The sequence below is a fragment of the Henckelia pumila genome, chromosome 2 (assembly GCF_033568475.1).
Source record: "Henckelia pumila isolate YLH828 chromosome 2, ASM3356847v2, whole genome shotgun sequence".
Lineage (NCBI taxonomy): Eukaryota > Viridiplantae > Streptophyta > Magnoliopsida > Lamiales > Gesneriaceae > Henckelia > Henckelia pumila.
The window spans coordinates 472,950-494,225 of record NC_133121.1 but is presented as its reverse complement, the minus strand read 5'-3'; the positions used below and the strand labels follow the sequence as shown (position 1 = coordinate 494,225).

The following is a 21,276-nucleotide window of genomic DNA, read 5'->3' as shown; positions in this document are numbered from 1 at the left end:
TGAAGAAAAGTGACAATTTGTGTGGTTTTTCCACCAACATCTCAGCTGCAGTGACTTTATCTTCCACTGTCAGATATGGAAGCATCCCTAGTGCATCAAATACTTCCTTTGTTGCTTTTGAAATCTCCTGATCTTGGCCAATATTTTTAACTATATCAGCAAACTTGTTAATTGCCTCCACAAATGCATCATCACCTTGCATTTGGTGCTTCCGTTTCTTGGAATGTGAATTTTTACTAGCAGTGGCACCTATCGAACTTGGGTGTACGATAGGGATTAGTTCAATATTGTCCTCAACAGTATGAAGTAAATCTTCCAAACCCTCATTAATATCATGACCTCTAGTCTCATCCATATTTAGTACAACCTGGACAACATCTGTAAAACTCACTGCATTTTCTCCAGTCGCACGATCATGTCCAAAAATTTCACACCAGTCATTGTAATATGGTCATCTTTTATACCGCATTGTACGCAAATTGTTGTCACTCTAAACATAAAAAAAACTAGTTTAGCTATGAACAACCACTGAAATAACCCAACAATTACTCAAACTAGTTTATTTGTGAACAATGTTTACCTTAACAAAGTCGTTCCATGCCTCGTTAGTGGCTTCAATCATTTTGTCAGTTTCGTTCCAACCGATTCCACTTCGGCTCAACATCGTTAACAGTGCACCATGAGTCCTTTTCCATACATGTACCTTGGAGTTGATGTGTGGGTTGCCTCATAAATCTGTTCCAGGAAAAATTTTCTTCATTGAATCTTCCAGAAAAACCAAATATCCACAGCGGAACCCATTTTCGCTTTTAAAACCAGCAGTAGCAGCATTTTTCAATGCCTGAAGAAGGACTTCCTCCTCTTTTATACTCCAGACACGCCTACTCTTGTCGGACTTCTTTACTTTGCTACGAACGTTGTTGGATGTAACAATATCCATGTCACCTGTATTTCATAAGTAAATACCACAAGGATCAAAGATTTAAAACTTGTTAAATAAAAATCTCCAACCAAACTTAAAAGCTAGCAAGTACAATTTTCAAGGAGCATTTAAAGTTCATAAGCTGAACAAAAATTATATATAAAAAAATAACAGGAAATAGAGTAAAAAAACGAAGGGAGAAAATTCTAGGTGCACTAACACTAACTGCGTGAAGCAAAAACAACAAAACGCTAAAAAATAGGCTTCGAAATCAAATCGATTAAAGATATTTAAACTGCATTGACCACAATTAATACATCATTGATGTTCTGAAATTTTTAAAAAAATATCAAAACTCAGGTGCGATACACCAGATCTTTCAGAAATATCACAAAAATGATTAATGTAACTACGAAGCTTTTTACCTCGTAATGCCCGCAATATGTTCTTCTTCGTTTCACTTCCTCGAACAAACTGCAAATTGATATAAGAAATTGAATAAATCTCTGTAACATTAACATATTTGAAGAAAATCCATAGTTCTTATAACGATTCACTTCAATCTAGGAGAATTTGTTTTAAAAATTGATAGATCTAAAGAAAAATGAAGAGATATATCTATCTTTCAGATGGAGAAATAAAAAACTACACTTTACCTCGCACTTCGATTACTTCAGAATTGAAGAGAATTTCATTCTCCCATCTCCGCGGCAAATATCAGGGCAACAATGTAATTTTTCATTGGATTGCAGGTGTTTTAAAATTATCACGCTGAGGAGGAGGGATGTTTTGTACACAGATTATAAGAATTATAACGGGCTTATAGTATGGGCCTGATTTTATTGTAAATGAACCAAGCATGAGATATTGCTGGTTTATTAATTCATATTGGGCCTAATCCAATACACCAAGCAGTACCAACATTGATAAATGTAACGATTTAACGGGAATGGATCCCCTGTTGTGGGATGCCCACCCACAGCACAATATTCAATTTAATTTTTTTTTTGTTTTTTAAATATATTTAATTCTTTACTTTTATGTATGTTTTGGTTTTTTTTCTCAATTTTGTGTTTATTTGTTTTTTTTTTCTCTTCTGTCCTTTTTTTTATAATTATACATTTTAATTTTGTTTTAAAACTTTCATTTTTTTTATCTTTTTAAACACATTATGCTTAGAAAAATAAAAAAATTAAGTATAAAATAAAAATTATAAAATACATAATTGAATATGAGATTTTATTATAATAAAACACATTATAATTGACAAATTAAAAATAAGAAAAATTAAGTAAAGTATTAAATATATAAAAATTTAAAAATCAAAATCAAAATATAATTATTTATAATTTTGTTAATTAGTTAAACTAAATTTTTTTATGAAAACCAAAAATAAAATTGAATTAACTGAAATTTTCTAGAATTAACCGAATTTCTGAAAAAATGAACACCCCTAATTTTCTTGAAATCATTAATTTCAATAGAATTGCACTAGTATTGAAATGTAAATTATAGGTCTCCTAAAAAAATAGATATAAATTATAAGACAAAAAAGTGATACAAGAAAATGACAAGATAAAAAAATGGTTGTTTTTATTTAAAAAAAAATTATAGTATAAAAAGGCCAAAATAGAAAACGAAAGCCCCAAAAATTTTAGGAAAAAAAAACCCAAAAATGTTTTTAAAAATAAAGAATTAAATATATTAACAAAATCAAAACAAAAATAATATTTTTTTTGAGCCAAAAATAATTTCATTCAAATGATATTCAAGTCTATTTTTATAACAGATGAAATACACAAAAGTATTGCATCCTCAAAAGCCAAGTTGTTTCCAGATAATAAAAAAATTTGAATTTAAAATATATGAAAAACAAAAAAAAAAAATTTAAAAAAAGGAAAAATGTGCTGTTTTTGCCACAGTAGAGGATCGTTTCCCCCCGATTTAACATATATATATATATATATATATATATATATATATTAATTCGATCCATTACTTGTGTACAATTTCCATATATAATATAACTTACACGATGCCACATACATACATATATATATATATATACATATATATATATTGTATATATATATTATATATGGAAATTGTACACAAGTAATGGATCGAATTAATATATATATATATATATATATATATATATATATATTACGCCAAAAGCATCTGTTCCTTTTTTTCTTATTTTATTTTTATTTGGCTCAACTCTCTTTATTTTTTAATATGTGATTGCTAAAAGCATTTATCTTGAATCATAAGATTCATAACATATCTAATAAATATAACTAAGTAGTGTCACTATATATAAATTTTTTTAGCTGTTATAAACACTACGACTTTGGTACGTATATATATTAAATTGTTACTCATGGGTGCCCCAGAATGAAATTATTTAATTTTGAACATTATTAATTAATTCCTAGCTAGCTATAGGTGATGTCCATATAGCAACAATTAAGCACATGGTGGGTGTTTAATTCTTTCAACTCTTACAATGTTTATTGGTAACTAATTACAAGGCCGATGGATGGAGACAAGAAATGAATTATTGGACTACATATATACGTTCCCAGTAGCCAATTAGAGCACTTGTACATATGCACACTGCAATTAAGCCAAAAGAAACCTAGAATTTGATTGAGATCCAATGAATATGAATGGTTGTGTGTGTGGAAAGAAAGAAGGGACTAATTGGGCTGGTATGATCTCTCTAGCTGTCTCACTCTCTTTCTTTCTTTTGTACAATCCATATGTATATATATATATTTGTATTTTCATTCAAGAGGACGACTGCATCACTGAACACGCCACCGCTTGGGCCCAATGCCTCAACTTTGTCTTCACTTGTTCAGGGTCATCGCCTGCATGCATGCACATTAATATTCATTCATTAAATAATTAATTAATTATATATATATATATATATATATATATATATGATCTTGATTCTTGATGATTTAGGTAATGTTTGGCAAAGTTTCTCGAAAACACTTCTCAGCTTTTTCTTAACAAAATTTCACGAAATTAAGTTCAAAATTTTGTTAAGAAAAAGTTGAGAAGTGTTTCCTCTCCCAAATACGTACGGCCTAATTAATTTATAGCTAGGTAGCTACCTAGCGTACCTGGGTTGCATATCTTCCAGGTGGAATCGATGTCGCTCCTGGGGCTCCCAAGCGACGAGGAGTGGATAGTAGTACTAGTAGTAGTGCTGGCGGGGCTGGAAATAGGACTGGTTGCAAATTGCCTATTCACAGCAAAATATAGGTCTAGGGCAGGAATGGTGTTACATAGCTTCTGCCCATCCTCTTCGTTGAATCCAAACCCTAATTCTATGCAACCTTTCAGCTCATTCAAGTCCTCGTCCGTCAGATGGTCGTTGCAGCTCGTGATGCCGTTTTTACGCCTTTCTTGGCACAGGAACTGCAGCCGACGCCTCTCCCAGGCCATGTCTCTCGGGATTTCACACATGGACATTTGCTTCGACAATTTTCTCTTGCTTTTAGAATTTGGGGTCGTCCAGAAAGGTGGCGCGTGTTCTAAACGTTGCAACTCCTCGCTTTCATCAGATGCGCAAGAAGATGATGATGATGATGATGATGATGATGATTTAGTAGTTGGGGTCGCATTTAAAATCTCTCCCATATATGTACATATATATAATTATATATTTATGTTACTAGCTAGCTATATATATATATATATATATATTTAATTTACGTACGTATACTAATTTAATGGTCAATCGAGTTTATAAATTCGATTGAATTACCTATGCATGCATGGGATATTGGGGGGCCACGGCCAGGAGGGCAAGGGAACCTCCTCGTACCGCGGTGGAGGGTGGGTGGCGTTGGAAGACCAAGCGAGCTAGGAGTAATGTCTTCCCTAAATGACTAATTTCTTCGATAGTTTTGTTTTCTTTAATTTTATATACTTTGCTTGTAATGTTTCTGTGAAAGTTTGGGGTGAGAGAGCAGCGGGTGGGGTTGGAAGAGAGCTTAAATGGGAGAGCATCGGAAGCCCTTTCTTTTCGGGCCTTCTCCCCCTCCCTCCCTCCATTTCTCTAAGGCCTTCAATTCTTTTGTCTTTCTTACTATAAATAACAAACTAAACAAACGTTTTAAATTAATTTTGTTTTTTTCTAATCATATATATAATTGGAAAAGTAATATTATTAATTGATTGATTGGTTATTATATATAAAAGATAGATCATAGATAGCACGCACGTATATAGCTAGGAGTAGTTGGGGGATGTCACTGCTTGCAATATATATCAAAAAATGTAAATACATATATGTGCGTATAGACTAGCTAGACCGATATATATCGTACGTACGTGTTCAGAAATAAATAAATAATCCAAGATATATCATTTAGATACATTAATGTTACTCGATATATATATATATATATATATATATATATATATATAATTAATTAAGTTAATATTTTAGTGCAATATTGATTGAATTTTAAGTTATGACAAGTCGTGTGTTACAACGAAAGAAAATAGACCAAACAGAAAAAGTAGGATAGTGAAAACCTGATAAAATCAATGTCGATCTATATCAAACATAACATTAATGGCAAGTCTAAAGTTTATTAGTTCTCTGCTAGCTACTCAGTTATTAATTATAAGCCACACAATTAACCAATGTGTACTAGTTTGTGAGATATTATAATTATTATCGAGAATTTTTTTTAGTAACACAAACACACACACACACACATTGAAAACATCCCATGCTAGCTGCCTTATACATGCAGTAAAATTTGTATATATAAATTAATAATGTCGAGATCACGTGCGGTAAATTGTACGAATTAATATATAAAATAATTAATTAATCAATAAACTAATGATCTATTATTTTAAATAGTATTGTTTTATTCAAATAACATAAATTTAATCACAGAAAAATCATTGTGTTTCCGCCATCCTTGAATCATATTATCTGAATTAATATATAAAAAATGATTATATATGTACTAGTTATTTTGTAATTTTAGTGAATTATTACTTTAATTACGATATTGATGAAAGTATCATCAGTTTGTACGAGGTTTTGAAAACTTATGATCATCGTATTAATTCATCGATTATTACATGCATTGTCTTATATCGGGACTAAAATAAATATTATTTTAGAAAAGTTATTAATGATTTATCGAAAATTAAAAATATTATGGAGATTTTAAAATATATATATATATAAGTATATAATTACTGATGAAGAGCTGCAACGTCGGTAATAACGTCTCAGAAAGGACACAAACTAAGAGCAAATTAGTCACACGGATAATATCTCCAACAAGAATGTTGATAATCAATATTGTTTATTTAATTCACAATATATGCCTAGTAATATTAATCCTAGCTAACTCCGACATGCACTAGATAATATCTCCAACAAGTTGTCCATTTTTCAATATTTTTAAATGGAAAAAGTAGCAATTAACTTCATTAAATTGATCAATTGGCCCAACACGTTATTTGTATGTATTATAATTTTCTCGTCTGATATTCTGATCATTAATTTTTATCTGATCAAATTAACTGCAACAATTGCTCTTTTTCCTTTCCTTTTTTTTTAATATTAATTCTCTTTCCTGTAAGTTAAATTTATGAATAAATTTCATGTACAAAACATGCAAATTATTAGCATGAATAATATTATTTTTTTGGTTTTGTTGGTGGCCGGAAACTTTGCTTCTCAGCTTTCTCATGCATTCCGGCTGCCCCAGCAACTAGTAGAATCTGCTGTCCAGCTGCGTAACCACACCGCCATCACGGAGGTTCGCTTGTTGAACAGAAGGAATTTGATCGATTGCCCCGACGCCAACCCCTATCTGCAAATCAATACCAGTTCCGATGTTGATTCGTATACCCTTTCCGATGAAGAATACGTGACAGTAAATGTGACAGGAGTTTTAGTTCCTTCGGATGGAGATTGGGTGGCCATGATCTCTCCTTCTCATGCCAAGTATATATTTATTTATATGATCGTTAATTAATTCCTTTTATCCAGGATATATTTTAATTTGCACGTACACCAAATTTACATTAATTATAATTATTATTGTATATTTTACGTTTCATGCTCAAAAGCATGACCCAACTTCTAAGATCAAATATTATATATATATATATATATATATATATAATTTTGTTCCCCTGCACACCAGTGTGCAGGAATTTTGTGTATACCCTGTGATGTTCGCGAGAACATCTGATTTTTTTTTCCAGATGTTCGCGCGAACATCACGTGGTGCACACAAAATTCCTGCACACTGGTGTGCAGTAGATCATGACTATATATATATATATATATATATATATATATATATATATGTTTCTTTTACTTCATCATACAAATATTATATCATTGAAAAGTCAAAATTTGCCTTATCCTTTTTTCTTTGTTATTGGCAATATTATTCAGTCCAGTACACACTTATAATCTAGCCAGTACGTTGTTTATAAAATAAACCAATTTAATTTCTCTAGCTTGTGTTTTTTTTTAATTATTTATTGTTCAATTGTATTAGAATGAACCCATAGATCGAATCATCGAATTATGATATAATTTCCCTGTCTCTATTGATTGATTATTGCTCGTCGACTTTTATAAATATAATTTGTTACCTGTGTAAATCATGCACATAGTGATCAACTATTATATTATCTATCATCTTTTCTTTTAAGTTATGGTTGGAATGAAGTATTTCAATAGTTGAAAATATCCTTAATTAGGATTTATAATTATATTTATATTGACCTAGCTAGCTAGCTAGCTTATATGTATGAATTAAATGTAAAATTAATGGATCTTAATCACTGTAAATTGCAGTGTGACGGCATGTTTACAGAATGCGTTATTTTATGAGCAAACTGGGGACTTCAGCAGTCTTCCTCTTCTATGCCACTATCCTGTTAAGGTATGCCTTCTTCTTCTTCGGAATATCTCAATGTAAAATATAATAATTAAAACTTGAATAATATTTAAGTAATACAACACGCACGTGTATTATAAATTCCTCAAAATATATTTATGTACGTGATCAATTCAATAATATAATTAATATGATATAGAAAATGATGCGGATATACTATTATTTAAGGAAAAATATTTAAATATTGATGAAATAGGTTCGCTCTATCTACGTACTAAGTATAAATATATATATGCAATTTCTAATCAGACAAAGCATGTGTTAATTAATTTGCAAGAGAACGTAGCGCCCGAAAAACATTTATGATCAACAACCGAATTTTCAGTCGGCATGCATTTATTATGAGAAAAATGCTACACCTTGTAGTGTACATCTTGGTTTACACCCTTACTTAAAATTTCCTAATTTCCCTCATTAATTGCAAAAATATCCATGATAATAAATAAAGATCTAGTTGGTCAAGGAAAGTTTTATAATTAATAAGGAAGGCTGTAAACCAAGGTATACACCGAGGTGTACATCTAGTATTACTCTTATTATGATCACGGTGTCGGATCGATCATTAGCCTTGTACGTACAATTAAAATTAATGTTTTCTAAACATTATATAGCTCGTACAATTTCATGTAGTAACCATATTATTATTATACATCAAGTTATTTTTACATATATTTTAAGTCTGAATTTTTAATATCTATCGATAAAAAAATATTTTTTATTTAAAAAAATTATATAGTTTAGTAATTAACTAAGTTTCTTTAGAAAAATTTGATCGATAGAACTTGAATATATAGATATATAAATAGACTTAGAACACACACAACATGTAAGAATACATGATTAATTAGACCTATATATATCTAGCGCGAGATGATATGGATTAATGGAAATATATATGTATATATACGCGCATGCACAGGCTCAATATGTGAGCAATGATCCAGATTACCTGAGCTGCAAGAAACAGGAGTGCAAGAAATACGTGGGTGGGGAATGCGTTTTGAGCACATGCGGCGCGACCTTGACGTTTCATGTGATCAATATCCGGACTGATATCGAGTTTGTGCTGTTTGGGGGTGGATTCAGCACCCCATGCATTCTCAAGAGATCCCAACGGCCACTCAGCTTCGCCAATCCAAACATGCCCTTGTATGGACATATATCCAGCACCGATTCAACCGGAACATCTGTACGTAGCTAGCTAGCTAGATCATGAGGTTTTTATAACATTATTATATATATATTAATGAATTGATATATCAGCTAGGTTTGTATTCATGAATTAATGGATTAATTATATTTGATGCATGCATTCAGATGAAAGTAAGATGGGTGAGCGGTGATCAAAATCCGCAACAAGTTCAATATGGAGATGGAAAGACTAGTACCTCCACGGTCTCTACATTTACTCAAGATGACATGTGCTCAAGTAATATCATTTCTTTTTAATTAATTGCATTCTGATCATTAAATGAATATATAAATTAATTGAAAAATTAATAATTAGTTTATTTGTAAGCTAATTAGGTTCCCTGCTTCCAAGTCCTGCAAAGGATTTTGGATGGCATGACCCTGGTTATATACATTCCGCTGTCATGTCTGGATTGAATCCTTCCACCACTTTCTCCTACAAATATGGAAGGTAATTAGTTATATATATTATATGTCCAAGATAGCTAGGCATGCAACGTAACTATATATATACAGATATATAGATCTATATTATAATTGTATATTGTCAGTGATTCAAGCGGATGGAGCGATGAAATTACATCAAGAACACCAGCTACCGGAGGCTCTGATGCGCTGATGTTCTTAGCATATGGTGATATGGGCAAAGCTCCTCTCGATTCTTCCGCGGAACACTACATACAGGTAATCTAGGTAACATATATATTAATACAAAGGGAAAATTGATTTTTTGGTCCTGTATGTTTGTCACTTTGCGATTTTGGTCCTTTATATTTTCAGATTGCAGTTTTAGTCCGCTATCTTTATTTTTTTGGCAATTTTAGTCCTTTTTCCGATGTGGCGCTGACGTGGCACAAATTCAATGCTGATGTGGAGCTGACGTGTACAGTGCCACGTCAGCATTTTCGAAGAAAAAGGACCGAAATTGCCAAAAATCGAAACATACAGGACTAAAACTGAAATGTGAAAACATAAAGGACCAAAATCGCAAAGTGACAAACATACAGGACTAAATTTGCAATTTTCCCTAATACAAATTACAAACAAACAAATTTCATCCATGATCCATATATATATATACTTAATTTATACACAATTAATTAAATTAATTTATGTACGCGTGTGTGTGTGCGTGCAGCCAGGATCGATATCTGTTGTGAAGGCGATGACGGATGAAGTGTGTTTGGGCAACGTTGACTCCATATTTCATATCGGAGACATAAGCTATGCCACAGGTTTTCTAGTAGAATGGGACTATTTTCTGAAGCTAATAACTCCGGTGGCGTCTAGAGTGTCTTACATGACTGCCATTGGAAACCATGAGAGGGATTATGTAGATTCAGGTTCAGTGTACGTGACTCCAGACTCGGGCGGTGAATGTGGGGTGGCCTATGGCAACTATTTTCCGATGCCCACAGCGGCTGAGGATAACCCGTGGTATTCTTTGGAACAAGGCCCTCTTCATTTCACTGTCATTTCCACCGAGCATGATTGGACTCCAAAGTCACCACAGGTACTATATATTAATTAATCAACTTCGATCGGGCCGAGTATATATACTCTTAATTATATCTATATATTAATTGCTGCAGTATGAATGGATGAATGAGGACATGTCTGCCGTCGATCGATCCAGAACACCATGGCTAATTTTCACAGGGTACATATATATATATATTATATGAAACCAAAGTACTAAAGAAACTAAAATTGATATATGTTACAATATCAATTAATTAATATGAAGATCAATATATATAATTAATTGTGTAGGCATAGGCCAATGTATTCATCGACGGATGGAAATGTTATAAGTCCAAGCGTGGACCAGGGATTTGTGGATGCCGTGGAACCACTACTACTAGCAAATAAGGTGACTAGCTAGTTCATGATTAATTAATTAACGTACGAATTAAATATATATATATAATTAGAAAGGAATAATTAATTAATTAAGATGAATAATATTATAGGTTGATTTGGCACTGTTCGGACATGTCCACAATTATGAGAGAAGCTGTGGTGTATACAAGCAAGAATGCAAAGCAATGCCGAAGAAAGACAGCAACGGAATGGACACTTATGACAGCACAAACTACAGTGCACCAGTTCATACTGTCATTGGCATGGCTGGCTTTAACTTGGATGATTTTTCCACTAACGTACGTAATTAATTAATTAATATATATATTTATATATCACTTATAATTAATATATACACACATATATATATATAGGATAACGCATGGAGCTTATCAAGGATTTCCAAGTACGGATACTTGAGAGTTAATGCATCAAAGCAACAGCTTAAAGTTGAGGTAATAACATTAATTCATTTTTCATATACGCATGCATGCTTTGATATTTTGTGACACTCTTATTTATCGTATATATTATGCTGCAGTTTGTGAATGCGGATTCAAGAAACGTCGAAGATAGCTTTCAATTTACCAAAGATTAATTAGTACTCATCATGATCAAAATTATCGCCCCAAACTTCTTTTCTAGAATATTTTATATAATATATATATACATTACATACATGCTTTTGGGAACAATATTGGAAAAATCGTCGATCGCGAGCGAGCGAGCCATGCTAGGTCAATAAAATTAAATGCAATTTTTATTTTCATTTTTTCGATTTTTATTAGCTAGCTAGCTAGCGATATATCGAGGTTGTGTTGGCGAACGGATCAATGCATACAAAAATAATATGCATGCACAATGGTGGCCGGAGTTGGATTAAGCACTAGACAAACAATCACTGAGAAAATAATTAAATGAACAAACAAGAATTTTTGTTGATGTATTCAAATTAATACAACGATAAAGATTGACTCATTATCAATAAATTGGTTACTGATAAATTTAGCTCATATATATGTGTGTATAAACAAACCGAACATATCTATTTGATTGTTTGACTGACAATACACCAAAAAAACTCTTAAACGTCTCACGGTTTAATTTTGTGAGACGAATTTCGATCCTATCTGATATGATTCATGGAAAATATTAATTTTTATATCAAACATATTACTTTTAATTATATATATGAATCGATCGAGTAATCTCAAGCTATAAAGAGCTACACTTAAAAATAATGGTGCATGGTTACGATGATACTACAAAATTAACAACAATATATATATTAGTTGATCTCAAAAATAAATTAAAAAAAAGTATATTAATTTGGCTAAAACTTCGGTTAAACACAGTGGCCTAGTTTAATTGGTACATGTTATAAGAGGTATATTAATTATTAATCTGCCATCATCATTAGTTGGTAAGATTTTTGGCATTTCAAAATTATCACACAAGCCGGTGTAAAGCGCCTGCTGCTCACACAAAAAGGGAGACTGCGCATCACTTCATGCCATGGGCCGTGTGATTAGAACTGTTAGACGGGTCAATTCATATGGGACGGGTCGGCCCACCAAAAATCCATCTTTCGACAGGTCGAGGGCGGATCGGCCCACCATCCCGACGGGCTGGAAATCCTCAACCCAACCCAATTCAAGGTGGGCTGCGGGTTAGGCGGGCCAGCCCGTGGGTTGACTCACTATAAATGAAAATAAATAAAAGTTATTATAATTAATAATAAATAAATATCAATGAAAACATATTAATAAAAATTTTAATTATTGATTTCATACGTGTAAATTTTATATAAAGTAATTAATAAAAAAATTCATAACTTTCATTAAAATATATATATATCACAATAAATATAAAAATAAAATAATAATTCTCCAGACCCGCGGGCCTAGGCGGGTTAGCCCATCTTTAACTCAACCTACTTAAATTGTGTGGCGTGACAGACCGATTCGACGGACCTAACCCAAATTAACGGCTCTAGTTATGATTCCTCCTTTTGTGAACTAATGATAGCTAATATTTTTACTTCTACACCCCTTATAATGAATTTTGAAAATAAGTCAAACTTTTGAGAATTGTGTTATTCATTACACAAAATTAAAACTCTAGTGAGACGATCTCGCGAATCAATTTGTAAGACGGATTTTTTATTTGAGTCACTAAAAACTATTATTTTTATGTCAAAATTATTGCGAGACTGTCTCACAAGAGACATACTATATTATTATTATTATTATTATTATTATTATTATTATTATTATTATTATTATTATTATTATTATTATTATTTTATTTACACTACTTCTTATAGAGAGAAAACGGAAATATGCGGGTTAATTAGAAATTCAATCTTAAAATATAAAATTTAATCTAATAAAATATAAAGTTACATTTTTTAAAAATATAAATTATATAATATAATTATTAAAATCGTCAACCCTGATTAACGATTCACCGCTCAAGATTTTATTATTTCTTGTTTTTCAAATAATATTATTGCGTCAAAAAATATGATATTATTTTTGAATTATACAAAAAGTAAAACATTAATAACCAATATAAAAATGAAGTAATAATTAAGACATATTAAATAAATTATAATATAAAATAATTTAAAAATATTATTTTAAGAATAACAATTACATGATGAGAAATAAATTTATCGACACTAATGTCTAGAAACGACAAGAATCGTAATAAGATTAATAAGTAATAGTAAGAAATGAATTAATAAAAATAAAAATATAATAATAAGAATAATTAAAATAACAAGAATTTAGTCACTGATCTAAGAATATATTATTAGTGTGAGAGTAAAATTGCAGAGTATAATGCCTCAAAGAAATCAGAGTAAAGAAAAAACAAAATACAATTGATATTAATGAATAAATTATTGATTTTAATATCAATAAATTATTAACATCATCATTCATCATCATATTATTTATTATCGTTTTTAATTAAACTATAATTATATAGTCCTACTAGTTTATTATTAATTTTTTTAATATTATTGTTATTAAATTATTTTCCAGTCTACGATATTTTGGTCATTTAGAAACAATATGTGGGAATGTTCCTATTGGTAAAGCGATCGAACCATTACGTTTGGGTGATGTGTGATTTAAAAGATTTGAGTTGCACCAATCGCTAAAGCTTTTGGTGAAACGACAAACGCTCGATCATAAAATTAACATCAAAACCAAGGTCACGAGTTCGATTCTCATTGACGATTGGACTGCTTTGCCGTTTAAAATATTTAAAAATATTTGAGTTGATTAAAATCACACCAAATACCATAAATTTTATCACATTATACTATTTATCCTGAAATTTCAATTTTTTTATCTCCTCAATTATAGGTCCTTGTTTTATCATGTTATTCAAACCAAACTAACTCGACAAACCGATTAAATTCAAATGTTTGGTGTAGTAAAATTTAATTTTGAATTTCAAAAAATTTCTAATCGGCTTATTCTATTTGATTTCAATTGTTTTTTTTTTAATTAAAAACTAATCGATTAAACTGTGTATTCAAAGTAGGAGAAATCATGACTTTTTTAAAGAGTCTTGTGGAATTTAAAAGTCAATAGGTATTCAACTATAACTTTTAAAAAGTACTCTATAAAAGTCCATAGATATTTAAATTTCCAAAAGACTTTGAATGACTCCATGAAAGTCATTAAAGTACAAATTTTAAAGTTCAAGGTACAATCATAAAATGTCTAGAATTATCTTTTCTTGAACCCAAAAATTTGAATGGATTCATTTCCCTCGTTTATTTCCTTTTTCCCCTTTAATTTTTTTATTAAACTTTTTTATAATATGAAATCAAAACGTAAAATATTGGAAAATCCATATTTTTTTAAAAATTTTGGCCGGCGAAATTTTTGAGATGATTTTTTTTAAAATTTTTATTACATAATTTATACAATTAACTGTAATAAACTATACAAATTTATTTAATTTTTAAATAGTAGAACTTTTACGCCACAAAAATGATGAAAAATAATAATAACTAGCGAAAAATGACATGTTTTGCATGTGTAAAAGAAAAATTGTTTATATTTATATATATTTTTTAAAATAAAACGTGAAGGAGTGGAAGAGATTTAGTTGGTAGTTGATATGAAAGGGTAATTATGAAATAACAAATTTTGGTGTCCTTAACTTTTATATAATAGTATAGATAACAAATATTGCTATAGATTTATTTGATAAAATAAAAATTAATATTTTATTATATAATTGACAAAAATGTTTTTTAAAAATATATTAAATATAATTATCTTTATTTTATAACTTCTAATCTAAAAATTCTAATATTTCAAATTATAGTTATGAAATTTCTTAATAAAATTATCATGCTATACATATAAAAATCATAAGTTTTAATAAGATTTTATTGTCATAGAATTGAAAGTAATAATAAACTATTTTTAATGATTTAATGTATTCACTCAATGAACATTCATTATATATATATGTGTGTGTTGTGCATTAATTTAATTATAATTCTACTGTATTAAAAAATTTATAAAAATAAATACATAAACCAACAGGCAATCACGTCCCAACCTCCATTCGGCTCCCGGAATACAAATTCGGCTCAAAATCGCCACATAATTCACTTCATTATTTTTATACTCCACAAATTCATCGTGGAACACCGGTGGAAGGTCATAAAGGATATTGATAGTGTGATCGTCAAACGGGACCAGCTTCTCACGAACTAGTACTTTAAATTGCACATGTTTGACTTTCAAATTGGAATAGAACTTGCGGATAAAACTCACGAACGGACCTGGCTCAAACCCCATGGACATGTCAAAACCCCTCTCGGGTAAAATATTCTTCCCTAACCACCGTTGTTAATGTTTCCCCGCAGTGTCATTCCAAAAACGCTGGTTTTCTTGAGCAGGAACAGAAGCAGACTAAGAAGCACCAGATTTCAAATTTTTCTTAGGAGCCATTCGTCAAACACCTAGGATGTACTTCCAACAAATATTGACAGATATGCCACACAATTTCTCCCCCCAAACTTGACTGAAGTTACCACAAAACTCCACAAACTCCGAATCAATCGCCACTCCTCAATGTTTTTAATCAAACAACACGACAACCCCCTCCAATGGCACTAGACTGACATCCCGTATAATCACGACACAAATCAAAATTTGAAATCTCAACAATGAAGAACTTACTCCGGATCGTGATAGAATTATGGACAAAGCAGCAACTCCAACCTTTGAACTAACCAGAAATCCAAGTATCCTTAGCGTCCCTGTGTAACTTGGTAACAACGGTCCGCCTCGAGAAGATTATGGTAAAAAAGATGGAGGCTAGATGTATGAGAGGATGAGACGGGATAGCCGAGATTTAAATTCTGAAAATCAGAAGAACAGGCGGCGTTAAGATGGAATAAGGTTGGAGAGAAGTCGGGTAGAGAGAAATTTGGCCAAAGCGAATAAATGAAAGGAAGGAATCATCGAATATATGACATAAAAAGAAACGGGGCGGGCGCTCAGTAGGTGGGGTGGGCGCGCCTTTTGTTCGCACTTTGGGTTAGAGAGTGTAGCCAGGGCGCGCGGGCGCTCAGTTGGATGGGACGCGCGTGCATGGAGTTCGCATAAACAGGGAATCAAACGGCGCACGCGCTCTGTAAATCAAGGCGGGCGCGCATGAGGTTCGAAATATTTGACTGGAATGCTTCAGGGGCTGCGCAGGCGTGCACATTGAATTGGGCGCGCCAATGCCAAAAATTTAAGTTTGTAATATCAACAAACTTTTATTTCAATATTAATAAATTTCATGTTTACAATATCAGTAACTTACAACATCAATACATTAAAAATAAACTTTTGGTTTTTTGTGACATTTATTTTATCATATTAACATTAGACAAACACTTCTATGAGACGGTTTAACGGGTTAATTGTGTGAGACAGATTTTCTATTTGGGTCACCCATTAAAAAGTACTACTTTTTATGCCAAAAATATTACTTATTATTTTAAATATGAGTATGATTGACCCGTATCAAGGATGAGACGGTCTCATAGATGTGAAGACACCATTTCTTTCTGGCGACCTTGAAGAAGAAATATATTTGCTTCAGCCAAAAGGTTTTGCATAAAAATGAAAATAAAACTTGGTTTACATGTTGAATAAATCTGTGTACGATCTCAAACATGTGCCAAAGTGTTGGTACAAGAGACTTGATTACTATATCACAAGCCTTGGAAACAATAGATTTAGTGCAGACCCTTGTACGTATTTCAAAAAAAAAATTGAGAATATTTTTGTTTTAATTATACTCCGCATATTCGTTTTTCTACATGTATTTGTTTACTCATCCTATTGAACATTTCGAAATATTTTTTTAATCATTTGGTTCGAACTTTGTTTTCTTCCCACAACAATAATTGATCAAAATCTACTGTATATATGAGGTTTTATCGGCAATTGCTCTTGGAAAGCAAACCATTGCTCATATTTTAGCCCTTTGGTTAAGGAGCAATATATATTTTCAGGATGCAATTATTTTTTTATTTTATATTTTGAACAAAAGTTATAGATTTTATCTCAAGAACAATATAAGAGAATGACTTGATTAATACCCGAATTTACTTAATTTCTATATATAAAAATGTAATTATTTAAATTTCAAGTACGTTTTGATGCCACTGAGTAAATGAATGGTTTGGAATTGAATATAGGCTCTTCCTAGAATTTTAATGGTTCTTTTTTAATGGGTAAAAAACAATAACAATCATGCAAAACAGTGTTTTCACTCACAAACCAAATAAAACAAAATTAGATAAGTCAAATTATTTACTAAAAAAGTGGACGACACATTATCAGAGTCGAAACACAGCAAATGAAACATAACATAATTAAGATTTACCAACAGAAGCAGTAACTTTTCATCCTTTCAACTCTCTAAGTTTTCAACTTCTTGGACTTTCATCATCCTTTACTTATTTGAAAAATGAAAATAAGTCGTCAGCATAATACCCCAGGGCAAAGGCACAAGATAAGTTAACTACATCGGCTATGCTCAAATCTGGTTGGCCCCGCTCATCTGTTTTGTACCCTTCCTTGGTGGTATCAACTGATGCAGACTTCGTCTTCGGACAAGGCATTTCCTTCTCGGAAAAGGAGCTGAACTTTCTAAAGTGGAGCTTCTTCATGTTCTTCAATAGTTTCAACATCGTAGCTGACAGTTTAGGATAAATGAAATAACAAATTTGATTCAAATAGCCAAACTGATAATACAAATGGGAAAAATAAAAAACTTTAAGTACTGAGTTTTTCAGAAAGACTTGCATATAGGCTAAATAATGTTCAGGCAATTAATTCATTCAAAAAAAATTTGGAATTTTAGACAAAAACTACGGATTGATCTTCGCTTTTACTTCCCACTACAAATTTTGACTGTAGATAACTAATCTAATCAAATCTCTTCCATTCAAATAAATACATGTGCAAAGTAGCAACTTTGGGCAAGAGATGGGAATCAAGTTATGGTGAGTGGAATATGTTAAGTGCTCGGAAATTGGATGGGGAGCTTGCAATTATGTGTTCGAGGTAGAATGGGAGAAAATGAGCCTGACATCTCTATTGAGACGCAAGAATTAACTACGCAGTGGGATCTTTTGTTATGCAAATTCCAACTTTTGAGCGGATTATGTAATACCTCTTGCTGCACATAAAAGTAAATAAATTAATTATAAAACAAAGTTCCTAATTCTTGTGCTTGAATCGACGATATAATGCACCTCAAGGAAAGTATAAAGGACACATGGATGAAAATGACGGGTTTGCTTCACTGGAAAGTAAGCACTTGAGTAGATTTAAGCTGAAAATTTATTATTTCCCAGAAGAAAATACTAGAATTAGGCCAATCTCTAAAGGCCCCGTGGACAAATCGTGCAAGTAAAAGTGAATCAATATGTTATGATACGAGCCCACAAAACCAATTGTTATAAACAAATAACTACATAATATTATGTAGCAGCAATGCAATGGAACGATTTGCATCAAATAATGTATACAAAGAAGAAAGGGGAGATATGAAGGAAAGTTCCTCGACCCAAAGCTATAAAGTCCAACAACAATGCTGAAAGAAGTTTTCGCCGAATTAGGGAAGAAATACCTCAGAAACGCTGATCGACAGGAATCCGAATTCCGCAGATCGACAGGAATCCAAATTCTGCTGTGTTAAGATGTTCTAGTAGCAATCTCTTATCAAAAAGATATTCTAGCAATGGATGCAACGAATAATAATGACAGCCATTGGCTCTTTAGCTGCCTTTGGTGATCTTTACCTGCCACATCCCTTGGACCAGAGAGGTCACAGCTTTGCTATCTTAAGCTATACATTCCGTCAAATATTGATCTTTGCCTTTTATTATTAGTGCAACTTCTATTTATTAGTGCAGCTAATTACTGGATTCTATATATGTTATTTCAGTTACGTGAGAGTTTGGGAGAGCAGTGGAATGTGACAAAGTTAGAATGAGTTGGAAAAATCTGGAGGAGGGGGGAAGTTACCATGGATTGTTTAGTACGATTTAAGAGCTCTCGAAACTCCATGGCTCGTATGTTTTTCGTCTGCAAACACTACCAGCAACAAGCAAATAGAATTGCTGCGATACTTTTGAATGAGGCAAGCGAAATTGTGGTACCAAATTCCTGTTTCCTGATGACAACAGTTGTTGGTGTGCAACAAGGATATATTTAAGTTCAAATTCATTATTTGAATATTATCAAATCAGCGAGGACATTAAACAACCATCAGATCTTCGATGAATATATTTTTAACTTGGTTTCACAAGTTATTTGTGGTTTTAACATTAAAATCATGCACGGTTCCTGAGTCACGGGCTATCTATCTATTTATCTATGTATGGTGTTTTACAGAGAAAGGTTTGTTAATTGTGTTTAGTTGAGTAGAATCTATCTTGTAGAATATGCAAAGCAACTGCAGTTCCAAACAATGGCCAAAAACACCCTTGCTACATGTAAATTGAATGATACCGTACCATACCATACAATGATTAAACAAAATGATATACCATAGTACCATACCATATAAATCTATCTTGTTCAATATGCAAAGAAGCCCCTCCTACAGTAGCAAACAAATTAAGGCCAAAAACACCAACCCTTGGAACATCTAATTAATTGAATTATGTTTAAACAAATATGATACCATTGGCCTGGATAGTATCAAGAACAATTGCAAGCCTTCCCTCGACACGTTGGTTCATCTTGAGGTCGTACGACATGGCAAACACATCGGCTTCTTTGGATCGGTCGGCAATGAGCTTGCCGATGACCCTGCAGGCTTCGTTGTCCGTGAGGGAAGGCAAGGTGTTCCTGAGATCCTTGGCGTTTGTGGTGGCGACTGATATGACTTTGCTAGTTCCTCGATGCATCACTTTGGCATGGACAAAGCGTTTTGAAAAGAAGACGTTGAGCAAGAAGGGTCTCATGTACATATCTGTCCTCTGTTTCCATGATTTCCTGTTGGGTTTCTTGGCAGCTTCACTACGGGATCTCCTAGTCCAAGCTGCTGCTTCGATCACAAATCCCTACACACAAGTTACCATATATATATATCAACTCAACAAACCAATTACACATCAAGATATATATATATATATATATATATATATATATATATAAGATCGAGTAAAATCAAACCTGAGAAAGATTGCGACTTGCAGGAAATGAACGACGGGAGTCGATTTTGATGTTTGGAAGAGAACAAGTCCATGAAAGAGAAGTGGGTCCTTGTCTTCCACCCCCGAATAGGTCAGAGGATAGAGGGAAACAGAATGGTGCAGTAGAAGATATATTGGAAGCCGCCATTTCTCCTCCTCTTCCTCCTTTTCGGCTGAGTGAATTATCGGTTACAGAAACTCTTTGGGCTTTTGACTTTCAAGCCCATTTCTTATCAAAAATTATTGAACCCTTTGTTTTTTATTATTATATATGTCCTAAAAAAATGGCGTTACATGGATGCAATCATCATAAAAAAAAACAAAATAGAAAACAATTTTGATTTTATTGATTCTAAAAAAAATAGAAAATTTATATACCATATTTTCATGTGAAATGTTGAGGCGGGGAAAATATTTCTCAACACCAAAATTTAACAATTGAAAGCAAAAAATATACATGTATAAATTCAAATACGATGAGCACAAGTACAATCATCATCACGAGATCAAATTAATTAAACGAGAATAAAAGCGAACTTTTTATATAGCAGATATCTATTAGACATCATGGGCCGTCCAGTGTA

The 21,276-nt window shown here is 32.0% G+C and overlaps 3 protein-coding genes and 1 long non-coding RNA gene across 5 annotated transcripts; 1 reads left to right on the top strand and 3 right to left on the bottom strand.

Moving 5' to 3' along the window:
- Positions 1 to 871: 871 nt before the first annotated feature.
- Positions 872 to 1,703, bottom strand: LOC140880457 (uncharacterized). The gene is made up of 3 exons (XR_012149665.1): positions 1,579 to 1,703; positions 1,348 to 1,396; positions 872 to 945 (listed from the first exon to the last, which is right to left on the bottom strand). It is a non-coding gene; the product is annotated as an uncharacterized lncRNA (long non-coding RNA).
- Positions 1,704 to 3,510: 1,807 nt separating this feature from the next.
- Positions 3,511 to 4,884, bottom strand: LOC140884782 (uncharacterized). The gene is made up of 2 exons (XM_073291641.1): positions 4,060 to 4,884; positions 3,511 to 3,798 (listed from the first exon to the last, which is right to left on the bottom strand). Exons 1-2 carry the CDS (start codon positions 4,577 to 4,579, stop codon positions 3,716 to 3,718), a joined length of 603 nt encoding a protein of 200 aa, XP_073147742.1. The 5' UTR covers positions 4,580 to 4,884; the 3' UTR covers positions 3,511 to 3,715.
- A 1,719-nt stretch (positions 4,885 to 6,603) lies between these two features.
- On the top strand, positions 6,604 to 11,553 carry LOC140882698 (probable inactive purple acid phosphatase 27). The gene is made up of 12 exons (XM_073288851.1): positions 6,604 to 6,923; positions 7,791 to 7,878; positions 8,813 to 9,082; positions 9,211 to 9,322; positions 9,421 to 9,535; positions 9,636 to 9,768; positions 10,223 to 10,597; positions 10,677 to 10,744; positions 10,858 to 10,957; positions 11,058 to 11,246; positions 11,322 to 11,402; positions 11,489 to 11,553. The coding sequence occupies exons 1-12, from the start codon at positions 6,604 to 6,606 to the stop codon at positions 11,543 to 11,545; spliced, it is 1,908 nt and encodes a 635-aa protein (XP_073144952.1). The 3' UTR covers positions 11,546 to 11,553.
- A 6,328-nt stretch (positions 11,554 to 17,881) lies between these two features.
- Positions 17,882 to 20,910, bottom strand: LOC140883261 (uncharacterized). Of its 2 annotated transcripts, none has more exons than XM_073289659.1 (3): positions 20,673 to 20,910; positions 20,179 to 20,560; positions 17,882 to 18,180 (listed from the first exon to the last, which is right to left on the bottom strand). In XM_073289659.1, the coding sequence occupies exons 1-3, from the start codon at positions 20,838 to 20,840 to the stop codon at positions 17,942 to 17,944; spliced, it is 789 nt and encodes a 262-aa protein (XP_073145760.1). In that variant the 5' UTR covers positions 20,841 to 20,910; the 3' UTR covers positions 17,882 to 17,941. The 2 variants fall into 2 exon arrangements, with proteins under 2 accessions (XP_073145760.1, XP_073145761.1); XM_073289660.1 differs by lacking the exon at positions 17,882 to 18,180 and adding an exon at positions 18,197 to 19,665 and having other exon boundaries at positions 20,673 to 20,906.
- Positions 20,911 to 21,276: the final 366 nt, after the last annotated feature.